This window comes from Aotus nancymaae, unplaced genomic scaffold (assembly GCF_030222135.1).
Source record: "Aotus nancymaae isolate 86718 unplaced genomic scaffold, 86718_ANA_hifiasm-v0.15.2.pri h1tg000016l, whole genome shotgun sequence".
In the NCBI taxonomy this organism is placed as follows: Eukaryota; Metazoa; Chordata; class Mammalia; order Primates; family Aotidae; genus Aotus; species Aotus nancymaae.
In genome coordinates, this window is record NW_026988428.1 from 47,587,087 (window position 1) to 47,600,025 (window position 12,939).

General features: G+C 38.2%; 1 protein-coding gene across 2 annotated transcripts in view; it reads left to right on the forward strand.

The window, feature by feature from the left end:
• SRGAP1 (SLIT-ROBO Rho GTPase activating protein 1) overlaps window positions 1–12,939 on the forward strand; it is a 313,613-nt gene that overhangs the window by 201,706 nt on the left and 98,968 nt on the right. For both annotated transcript variants that reach the window (XM_012444906.3, XM_012444907.3), the window contains exons 5-6: window positions 8,926–9,108; window positions 9,582–9,710. In XM_012444906.3, the coding sequence (XP_012300329.2) occupies window positions 8,926–9,108; window positions 9,582–9,710 (312 nt within the window). The remainder of the gene's footprint in view (window positions 1–8,925; window positions 9,109–9,581; window positions 9,711–12,939) is intronic.

Genomic DNA, 12,939 nt, shown 5'->3' on the forward strand with positions numbered 1-12,939 from the left:
ATGCACCTGCGTGGTTTGGCTCTGTCTCCCCACCCAAATCTCATGTAATTCCCAGTGTTGGAGGCGGGACCTGATGGGAGGTGATTGGATCATGGGGGTGGTTTCTGATGGTTTAGCACCATCCTGCTCATGCTGTCTCATGATAGAGTTCTCACAAGATCTAATTGTTTAAAAGTATGTAGCACTTACCCCTTTGCCCTCTTCCTCCTTCTATGGCCACATGAGATATGCCTGCTTCCCCTTCACCTTCCACCATGATTATAAGTTTCCTGAGTCCTCCCCAGCCATGGTTTCTGTACAGCCTACAGAACTGTGAGTCAATGAATCCCCTTTTCTTTATAAATTACCCAGTCTCAGGTGGTTCTCTATAGCAGTGCAAGATCAAAGTAATACATAAATGGAAATACTGCTGATTTTCTTCCTTTTACCTCTATTAGAAACAATTATCCCTCTAATCATGGAAAAATTATTACCTGTTATTAAAAATGAATTATTTTATGGCATTCTTTTCAAATATCAATAGCTAACATGTACTGGGAACTTGTATGTCAGCCTCTTTCTTCTGTGCTCTTCATATGTGTTAACGCATGTTATCCTCTCCACCACCTTAGGCAGTGAGTAATACTGTAATTCTGATTTTACACTAAGGAATTGGAGGCACAGAAAGGTTAGGTTACTTGCCAAAGACCTCAAGCAAGTAAGGGCAGCAGCAGGATTCAAACCCAGGCAGTCTGTTTCATGAGTCTGAACTTTTTTTTTTTTTTTGAGACAGAGTCTTACTCTGTCGCCCAAGCTGGAGTGCAATGGATCAATCTCAGCTCACTACAACCTCCGTCTCCCGGGTTCAAATGATTCTCCTGCCTCAGCCTCCTAAGTAGCTGGGATTATAGGCACACGCCACCACGCCTGGCTAATTTTTGTATTTTTAGTAGAGATGGGGTTCACCACGTGGGTCAGGCTGGTCTCAAACTCCTGACCTCATGATCTGCTCACCTCGGCCTCCCGAAGTGCTAGGATTACAGGCATGAGCCACCGTGCCTGGCCAAGTCTGAACTCTTAACCATGAGTATGCTGCTTCTCAAAGTGAATTGTCCTATAAATGCTACTTGGCAAATATAACTGAGGTTTTGTAAACTTTGCTTTCACTGATTTATGAAGAGCCATATTGGCCCAGAGAGAGAAGGTGGATTTGTGAAAGTTTATCATTCTAACAGTCCTGCTGACCACTTGTGACCTCAGGGATCATCAACTCTTTCAGCTCCGATGCTGGGAACAAGAAAAAAAGTGCTGGTGTCACTTGTAGGCCTTAAGTGGGAGGTGGAGATGGGATAGGAACTGAGAATTAGAGTGATCCATTGTAGGAATATGTTAAGGGCTGGCTTCTCCTGCCTTTACATCCTTTATATAAATGAAATATATTCTCCACTTTTTTCTCTCCCTAAATTGGCTTACAGAATTAAATATTAGCTGATTACAAAGAAGCCTGGGAATTTTTGTATACCTAATTTCCACTCAGCCTAACCTGAAGTCCAGCAACTGCCCCTCTCCCACCTCTGTATATATCCACTTCTTATTTGTAGTGCAGTAACAGTAGGCTGGCCTTCGCGTCATCCCTACTGGAGAGAAATTATGTCTTCCATCTCTAGTCTCAAGGCCTAGCACAGTGCCTGGTATTCAGACACTCAGTACCTGTTTGGTAGATGAATAAATAAAATCAGTATACATTGCCCCCTGATACCTGAGCTAGTATCTACTTGATTTTGGAATAATTGTCACCATACATTGAAAAAGGTGCTAATTATAAGAGATGTTTGTAGATAGGCCAAAAATGTTTCCAAAGTGTGAATTCAGGAGTGTTTTATAAACATGTAAGTGTCTTTGCAGTCTCCTCCGAGGCCATCCTCACTGATACATTACTTTAGTTTTTATGAGGTTTAGGGTAGCTCAGCTCTCAACATGAAATAGCAAAAAAGTCATCTGTTGGTCTGCTTTTATTATACCTCAGTTCTCTCAGCTGCTTTGTCTTTGGGAAACAGTGGCCTGCACCTGTCTGCTTAGAGCCTGGATATGAGGCCCAAAGCCTGCATTGTTACTTCTACATCATACCTTAGACACTGTCAAGAATGATAACGACCCACTGTGCTGTGTGCTTACATTCTGTCATTTAATCCTCATTTTCCCCTGGAGGAACTGGAGCTCAGGGACATTGGGAAACTTGCCCAGTTAGGAATCAGTGGCACTGGAACTCAAATCCTGGTCTTCTTCGTTCCAGAGACTGTGTTCATCAGCAGGATTGGCCCAGTATACTAAAGAGCAAGGAAACTGGAGGTTACAGGTGTAAAGATCATGGCACACGATATCCGGAGTGCTCTTTTTGAGGGAATTCCTGCCCACTACCCCTGTCTCAAGCCGCCAGAGAGACAGCTTGCCCAAGGAGAGGCCATAACCTGGAGGGAGGTACTGTGGCTGTGTTAGGTTCCTGGGATTCAGCTGAAGGTGGCCCTGGTAGCCCTGCTTTTCCCACAAACCTGAGAGTTTCCTAGGAAACGATGGACATGGGATTCCAAGGTTGTGATACTACCCCAGTGGTTTGGTTAGTCTGGCACTTGCAGAAATTCAGCTACAATTTAGTCCTCTTGAGTACTGATTGTAGAAAATTGATCTTTATTTTAGGTAGTTGATAAGAAACCCAAAGAATGTAGTTTCTCAGAAGAACTTTTAGTGATTAATGGATTTCGTGAAGCAGCAGGCTATATAGAGTTAGGAAATATTGTCACTAACATACAGTTTTTCATCTCCCTTCCCTGCCAAACCACCACATCATTTCTTTTCTGAGAGGCCTAACCATATTTCACAAATGATTTAGAACTATTTGTCATGCCATTAGTCCAATCACAGGTATTTATTGCTGGTGCTATTTTGGAAGCCAGGAATAGAAAAGAACAATCCCAGCTGCATTGTAGGTATTTAATAAATATTTGGTAAGTGAATAAATGGATGGACAAGCTTACTCTAAAATGGGTTCTTATCCTTCATTTGATTCTCACCTATTTTACTCATACTATATATGAGACAGTTTTAAGGATCTGAAGATACATAAACATGGTTGGTACACTGGCCGTTCTTACAGGACAGTCCACAATCTGGGTGGTACACAGAGATCTGTGACACACAGCTGAAGTGCTGTGTGCTGAAGAGTCTCAATGAAGAGCTGTCTTGAAAGACAATACTTGTCTTGGCAGTCATAAGAATAAGATCCCTCTGGCTGAGACGCCAGGGAACACTTAACCATTGGTGAGATTTAAGCTTGCCATGGAGAATAGGTCAGATGTCAAAAGGAGGAGATGCTGGGAGATGGCAGCTCAGGGACTTGCTTGGGAGAAGCTGCAGAGGCAGGAACGTACAAATTCTGGGGAGGAAGCCATAAGTAGCTGACTAGGAGTGGTCCACAAATTGCTGCTTAGGATGTTGGGACCATCTGAGGGCATTGAACTCCATGGTGGAGGGAATCATGTCAAGTTTAAGAAAAGGTCAAAGAGAATGATAACAGAGAAAAGGCTCTATAACTGTCATTATGGATTGTTTTTCTTATTGTCTATCACTTCTTCCTCCACACTAAATGAGGTCACCCCAAGCCATCCTGCATATCTTTACCATATTATTACTAAGACATTGCTTTAACCATACTGTCTGCAACACTGTGGATTCACCAACACTTATAGAATACATTATGCCCTTCTTAGTGGGGGTTTCAAGACTCTCTGGCCCATGCCAACTTATTAATCTTATCCTCCAGCTTGTTACCCAACCATCCACTTCCAAGTTCTTCCATGGACCCCCTTTTCTGCCATCTTGGTCTGCTCCTGTCCACCTCACCTGTGCACTTCCCCGCAGTTACTTTACTGTAACTTTGCTTGTACCATCTTTCCACCCTGGATGCCCTCCCTTCATCTGTGCCCATCAGAATATCGAAGACCCATTTTTTAGTCTCCAAAATTTTTAACTCTTAGAAGATGGGAACCAAGTCTTTCTTTTTACACCCATCAGTGACTTATGGGTGGTAAGCATCAAGCACATGCTGAATGAATAAATGTCTTTCATCCCCTCTTTTCTTCCATTCCTAAATAGAACTAATAATGACTGTATCCTTAGATAAAGAGGCCTTCCAATTGTATGATACTTCAGACTTTCCAAAGGTTATGGCGTAGCAATCCAAAACATCTAAACTGAAGCCAGGCTGCGTGAGTTCCCACCATCGCTCTGCCAGCTGTGTGACCTTGGACAAGTTACATAACCTCTCTATGCCTCAGTTTTTTCATCAGCATCAAGGGAAAGATAAAGGTACCTACCTCATAAGATTTCCTAGAAGGATTACATATGTTATTTATAAAATGCTTAAAACTATGTCTAGCACATAGTAAGCATTATATAATGCTTGCTAAAGTAAATTAGACACATATATGTACATATCTGTATTAGTGATACTGTATATATTGTGTACATATTTAGTAAATACTCAATAAAATTTAAATTAAAACACACACTCACAGGGACACACAATGTGGCATCCATGACAACCTTGTAAAGCGAGCAGAGGCATTAAATAACTTCCGCACACCTAGTAATTGTAGATCCATTCCTGGGATCCCTGTCTTCTAACTTTTGAGCTAGTAGTCAAAAAGTAGAAACTATAGCATTAATATATTAATCTTATCCAACATGTATGTAGTTTTCAGATAGATAATGATTTCTTAACACTAAGTATTAAATTTGCTACAGGTATTTTCATTATTTTGATTTAAACTATAAGAGTAGTGTCAGATACATGATATGGGTGTGTCAATAAGACAAAAACATTAACTTATCTGCAAGTTATCATTAGGATATCCCAATCTCCTAAAGAAATTTATGATGTAGGTCACTTTCTAGTTGACTGTTTTTTCAGCAGTTGAGGAAAAATGGAGCAAGAAAGATAAATTAGGTGTCCTGAATGGAGAATTATGCATGAAGTTTTAGTAGAGAAGAATTCAAACAGGAAAATATGCAATGGGAGTATATTTACATGGTTATATGCCTGTCAGGTCATGTGGTATGCAAAGGCTTGTGTTTGCATTAAGCTGGTGGAGAAGCTGTTATTTTCTTTGAGTATGTATTCAAAATGCACCTGTAAAAAAAAATGAAAGTTTTTTTTTTTTAATTCTCTGAAAAAGAGAACTGTCTGTTATTTTATTTTAAGTACAAAATACATTTGACTTCTGTCAACAGCTTACATTTTAAATGATGCAGTTTGTACTTGCGTTCATTATCTGCAATTAGAGTTCTCGAAAAGTGTTTAGTGTTTATCTCCCCAACTTTTAAAATTCATTCATTGTAACTGTTAACATTTTAGTGAATAGTGGAAACCCTAAGTCAAATTCAACAAAGAAATTTGCTTTCTGGAAATCACCACTGAACTAGGTAGAGAATCCTCAGCTATTGTGCTGAACCACATAATGATGAGATACACTCTTTTCTTTCCAGCATTAGGTCAGACTCAAATGTTTTCCTTTTAACTCAGACTAGTCTAAGGAACACCCTGCTGACAGTCAGCGCAGTATCCTTTCTCTTATACTAAGGCTTAGTTTATGCAAATTACCTGTTTATGCTAGTCCTCAGTGTCCAAGTCAAGCAAGCATCAGAAGTTCAGGCTTTTTCTTTGTGATAATATATTTAAAAGAAATATTTCTCAGATACTCGGGGTGGCCTAGGGTATCTTTTCATCCAAGTGTGTTGAGAGTCACGTGTTCTCATTTCCTCTTTCCTATTAGCAAGAATACAGAGCTGAGCTGTGTGTGTGTGTGTGTGTGTGTTTACACCCTCTCATTTTAAGATGTAACTGGAACCAAGACCCAAATATAATAGTGTGTGGGTTTGCTTCAGGCAGGGAGTAACAGAGCCAAGTCTAGAAGTAAATGCAAGGTATGTGTAGATTTGTTGACCTTGCTGTTTGCCCAGCTGCAGGGTGACTCCCTTTTCATTTCCCAGCTGCTGAGCTGCTTCCTACTGCTATTTTATTTTTCTTTTAAACTGGAGTAGCCAACCAAACTTCTCCCAGACAGGTTCAATAATTACTAAAAACAGACAACTTTCCAGTTACACACGGCTGAGAAAAAGTCGGTGCTTTGTAGTTTACCCCTTACTTTGTTCTGGCTCTATAATGTCTTTGACATGATTCACTAGCTTACATTTTTAAGGAAAGCCATCATCAGATTTTATGAAAATAAGTAAAAGTTCTTCGTTAACCCCCATGTCTTACTCTTCAAAATAGTCATCTTGAGAATATGTGTTGAGTTGAACCATAAGAAAGTGCTGATTTTCCACCTTTTTAATAACCTACAGAAAGAGCAATTTCATATGGGTTAACCTAAATAAATATGTTTATTCCGGTGATGCTTCCAGGTCTCAAACTATTTAAAAACTCATCTCTTGAAATGAGAAAAATCAGATTCATTACTTGAAAACATTGCATTATTCTCAACTTCCTACACCTTAGTTATAAAATTGGCTCTGAATAACGTGGTTATTTGCATATGAAATGAATTCTGTCTTCTGCAGAAGAGAATTTGACATCATTTATAAGAAAGTTCTGCCATGAATGTTTAGCACTGGGTGCCGAGTTTGGTTATGCTCCTTGATACATCCTTTGCATTGGAGTCATCATACCTTACATGTGTTGTTTCTTTTAAGGAGCATAATTGTGCTCAAAATATACAGGTTTTTTAATTCACCCAGATATCTGACTACATATGAAAGCATATTGAAATTATATTGGAAAAATTATGATTTTCAGGTAAAATCTGTGACTCTGAAATCTGTTATTCTCTTGTATCTAAGAATACAGAGGTTACATACAGATTCATAGATACTATTATAAAAATAATGAATAGCTTGTTTATTATTTGAGAAAGTATTTATCAAACAACTATGTTGTCTGAAATACTTTCAGAGATAATGCTAAGGATCAGTTTGCTTTAATTAGCTGAGTGTAAAATTGGCAATATATTACTAAGTCTCAAAAATGTGCATATGCTCTAACCCTGCAATTCTATTTCTGAAAATTTGTCCTAGAAAATATGACACAATTTTGTACACAAACATTTTTGTAACAATAACATAACCAAAATATGTAATAATTGAGGATTCATTGTATAAATTTTACTTTGTGAAATTTTTATGTTTTATATATCCCTAAATTAATTAAAATTCAAATTACATATGTCATTTCTAAGAGAAGAAATTAGATATACATCAAAGGTTTTCAACACAACTTTTTAAAGCAAATAGTCGAAATATCCTAAAGTTTTTAACAATAGGGAATTAAATTATGGCACAGTCATATAGAAAAATACTATGTAGCACTTAAAATTATGTTTAGAAGAATATTTAATGATATAGGAAAATGTGCTCTGATACATAAGTGGCAAAGGACTTTACAATCTAAAAATTATAAATACAGGATGAGCTTAGTTTTTTAAAGAGAGAAATCATATATGGCATTTTATTTTATTTATGTATTTATTTATTTATATTTTATTTTTTTTTTTTGAGACAAGGTCTCACTCTGTTACCAAGGCTGGAGTACAGTGGCACAGTCTCAGCTCACTGCAACCTCCGCCTCCCAGGCTCAAGTGATCCCCTTGCCTCAGCCTCCCAGGTAGCTGGCTCTACAGGCGTGCACCACCAGGTCCAGCTAATTTTTTTTTATTTTTATAGAGACAGGGTCCCGCTGTGTTGCCTAGGGTGGTCTCAAACTCTTAGGCTCCAGTAATCCTCCCACCTTGGCCTTCCAAAATGTGCTGAGATTTCAAGTGTGAAGCCACCGTGCCCTGCCCTGACTTTAGTTTTAACTAAGTCCCCTTTTCTCACTACAGTAGCCAGGCATATATGGCATTTTTAAAGGAAGAAATATGTGTGTGTGTGCATGCATGTGTGGGTGTGTATTTTGATAGGAAGAAGGCTGGAAGGCTGTATACTAAAATCTTGATAGTGGTTATCCTTGATTGCTTTTTATTTTATTTATTTATTATTATTATTTTTTGAGACAGAGTCTTACTCTGTCACCCAGGCTGGAGCACAGTGGCACAATCTCAGCTCACTGCAACCTCCGGGTTCAAGCGACTCTCTTGCCTCAGCCTCCTGAGTAGCTGGATTACAGGTGTGCCACCATACCTGGCTGACTTTTGGTATTTACTAGAGACAGGGTTTCACCATGTTGGCCAGGCTGGTCTTGAACTCCTGACCTCAAGTGATCTGCCCACCTTGGCCTCACAAAGTGCTGGGATTACAGGCATGAGCCAGCATGCCCAGCCTATTTTTCTTTGTTTTTTTTATTTTTGTTTTTGTTTTTTAAAGAAAATAAATGTTTTCTTGATTGAACATAAAGTATTTGTGGTCAGGAAAACAATGTTTTTTTCAACTCAAATTGTGTATGAACCTTAATATTTACATTTTTTACTTTGACAGGTAGATTTTATGCAATAAAATTCCTTTAATAATGACTGTACTGATTTAGGTTTGGGTAGGGCTAAAATTGATCCATGAATAAATGGTTTATTCTGCAAATTAATAATGTAGAGGAGATTTTACAGAAATACTTTTAAGAGAACTTTTCAAGTACATTGAAAAGTACGCATAAGACTCTGTAAATCATTTTCTCATCAACTCCTGTCCTCTAAGTGCCTTTTCCTAGTAGATGAATTTGCATATTTCTGTGTGCTTTATGTAGAAGCAGTAGTCCATAATTCGCTTATTTTACTAACAACCTGACTTTTCCCCTCTGCCATTTGGAAGGTGGTATGTATATCGTATATGTCCTATAAATGGTTCCCATTCACTCTGTAAATTACAGACAGACATCTTGTAATGATTTGGGTCACTTTTCCACAGGTGATGAAAACATACCATATGTATCATGCAGAGAGCATCAGTGCAGAGAGTAAGCTGAAAGAAGCTGAAAAACAAGAGGAAAAGCAAATTGGAAGATCTGGTGATCCAGTGTTCCATATTCGACTAGAGGAGAGACATCAACGGCGAAGCTCTGTAAAGAAAATTGAAAAAATGAAAGAAAAAGTAAGTAAAAAGATACTGCAGAGCTCTTCTGCCTTCATTTGAGGAGACAATACTAAGAACACTGATGCAATAGCTGATATCTAAACATTGTAAATTATTGTGAAATGACATGCATTTCCTCCCATGGGAATGAGAAATGTTTAAGAAATGTAAAAATCATGTAATAACAGCTGGACATCATTTAGTGGTGAATGCCAAGTATTCAATACACAGTGTGGAGAACTTGAATATTAACAAGGAGATTTCATTGCAAATGGGCCTGAAGCCCAAATACATTGTTATTATTCCCCATAGCTGGGTAATTTTAGTTTGCTATTTAAATCAGATTCAAAATGTACTTTTGGCAGAGGACTTTGAGGGTCATTTTTATATGTGGAATAAATTGTTATGGTTAATAAAAATTCATGTATGTTTCTCTGTCTTGATTAAAAATGACTTTGCTTTCTTTCTCAATGCCTGGATCTTCATTCCAGAGACAAGCAAAATATTCGGAAAATAAGCTAAAATCAATTAAGGCACGGAACGAATATCTCCTAACACTTGAAGCCACCAATGCCTCAGTTTTCAAGTATTATATACATGATCTTTCTGATTTAATTGATGTGAGTACTTAAAGTTTTTGTCTTTTCCATATTAAAATGAAATTAACAGTAACTGTATTTCATTGATTGGAAAATACTATCATTTCTTAAGACTTATTTTGTGTAATACTCAGAAAGAAAAAAATACTATTGTTTAAATTATACATGGTACTAAGACACTATCAACTGTAAGATGCATGTGAAAAAGTGTGTATCCTAAAACCATTGAAAAATAAATGGTTAGATTCTGTGAAGCCGTGAGAAGCCTGGTAAACTCAGCTAAAATGGGGCCCAGTCATGTGCAAGTTACGTAGTGGCACAGCCCTAACTGCATTCATTATTCAAAATATATTTATTGGGCCCCCACTATTGTGAGATGCTGAAGCTCTCAGAAGCCATATGTAGTCCTTACGCTCTGGGATTTAAAGTGGAGAAGACAAACTTAAGAAAATGACTGTATGAATGATTACTTTATTATAGTTGTGATCATTACTGGGATGCAAAATAGAGTGCACATAAATGATATTTATAGATGTGTCTAAATCTCTATACATTGCTTTCATAGGATATGATATAAAAAAGCAGTAATTGGGCTTATTTGGCACTCTCCAAATATATATTCACTATTATATGTATGCAGCATTTACTGCCATTATTCCTGAACTTTAACCCTCCACCTGATTTATTCATCCTTTCATTCAGAAAACATGTACTGAGTAGCCCAGTCATTGTGCTAACACTGTAGGAGCTGCAAAGATGAAACACAAAAATCCTATGTCCAGAAATGCCACTACCTGCAAATAAAAGATAACAAGTGCCATAAAAACAGCACAGATAAAGTCATCGATGTTCAGAGGGTTAGTGGCTGGAATTTTATTCATATACTGCTTTGTATTGATTAGAATCAACAGTTTTATTATAAAATATTTTATGGCTCATAGTAGCCATCATAATTTAAACATACAGTAGGTTAAAACAACTTCATTTTTTCGGTGAATTTAAGTCTCATGTATTTAGCTGTGCCAAACCATTTAGCCATAGTTGGGGATTTCTACAAAATAATTGTTGAGGGAGAGGGTTATTTTTTAGCTTATTAACACTCTGAAGTGCCTCTGTTTTTTTTTTTTGTTTGGCACTATCTCAGCTGACTTCAACCTCTACCTCCAGGTTCAATTCTTGTGCCTCAGCTTCCCGAGTAGCTAGGACTACAGGTGCTTGCTACCGCATCAGCTAATTTTTGTATTTTTAATAGAGATAGGCTTTTGCCATGTTGCCCAGGCCAGTGTCGAACTCCTAAGCTCAAGTGATCCACCTGCCTCAGCCTCCAGAAGAGCTGGATTATAGGCCTGAGCCACTGCCTGGCCAGCCACCTCACCCAGCCTCTGATGTGAATTTTTTCTTTTAATCTCAAAACAATTTTATCCCATAATATCATAATTTCTTTATATAGAGCCATGTAATAATAAATAAAACCCGGGAAATCTTTCTCTTTTCACTTATTACAAAATATTTCATTCAGGTAATCACTGATTATTTTAAATGCAGAAACTTTTTGTATTGTTTTAAATACCTACATCTTCCAGCACCATAATGAAGTGAAAGGAACTTTTTCTGTTAAACTGCCCCTAGATTTCCTGAATAAAAGATTTTACTCAGTTTCCTGAGTAAAAATAAAGAATTGTATGACCCCAGCTTTCAAACAGGTTTCTGCAGGTACACAGAATATAAAAGAACTAATCCTATGTAACTTCTTTCTTGCTTTTTTGTTTAGGGCTCATTTTGGTAGTGATTGGAGTACTTAGCTAAATCCAAACCAATTTTAATACAAGAAAAACTCTCCATGTATCAAAAAGTATTTCTTTAATGCCTACAAGATACTAAGCATCATTCCTGACAATGGGAATCCAGCAGTGAATAAAACGAAGGTTTCACCTTTATTGACCTTATGTATGAGTTGGGAGACAAACTATAAATGAATTTATATTTATATACATACAAGTACATGTACACACACACACACATATAAAATAAGTCATGACAATGCCATGCAGAAAAATAAAACAGAGCTATGGAGGTGCTTCTTTTGATGGGGTGTCCAGGAAAAGCCTGATACTTGAGCAGAGGAGTGAGCTGCAATGCCATGCAGCTATCTGGGAAAGGAATGCGTCACACAGAAGGACTGGCATATCTAAGGGTGCAGAGGCAGAGGTGTGTCTTGCCATCTCAAGATGCTCACAGAAAAGCAAAGGAGGCCAGGATGGCTGCAGCTGAGCGAGAGAGGAGGAAGGTGCTAGGAGACGAGGTTGGCAGAAGTCTATCACTTAGGGTCTTTTGGACAGGGAAGGGCTTTGAATTTTGTTCTATGTGTGATGGGGGCCATTGAAGGATTTTTTTGAGCAGGGAAGTGACATCACCTGGGTTACATTTTAAAGATTCACTCTGGTAGCTAAATGAGAAATAGACTAAAGGAGTCTAGAGGACATGAGTGAAAACAGGGAGCTATAACAAGAGTGTTTGCCCAGGCTAAAGATGATGCTGACTTGGACTGGTGTGGTAGCCATAGACCTATATAAGTGGTAAGACCAAAACAGATTGAACATAGAGCTCATAGGAATTTGCTGCCATGTGTGAAAAAGAGGATAGAAATGACTGCGAGGTTGAGGTCCTAAAAAATGACTCCTGGGTTACTGAGATAGGGGCCCCAGGGGAGAAGCAGGCTGAAGTGGGAACAGTAGCCTTGCTATGTCTGGGAAGACTGAGATACCTATCAGACATCTATGTGGAGATGTAAAGGAGCATCCTCAACATTCTTGGGATATATGGACTGGAATTGCATGTCAGGATTACGAGAGTCATCACCATCATTGTCATGGATATTTATTGAGTGCGCTATGTAACAGGCAGCATAATCTCATCTAATCATCACAACTCTCTGAGGTAAATAGTGTTTTCTCCATTTTAGAAACTGAAAAAACAAAACAAAACTGAAATCTAACTAAGCTAGATAACTTGCCTAAGGTTATGTGGCCAATCAGAGGTGGGCTTCAAACCCATACCTCTTTTTTTTTTTTGAGACAGAGTTTCACTCTTGTTGCCCAGGCTGGAGTGCAATGGCGTGATCTCAGCTCACCACAACCTCCACCTCCTCAGTTCAGGTGATTCTCCTGCCTCAGCCTCCCAAGTAGCTTGGATTACAGGCATGCGCCACCACACCTGGCTAAGTTTGTATTTTTAGTAGAGATGGGGTTTC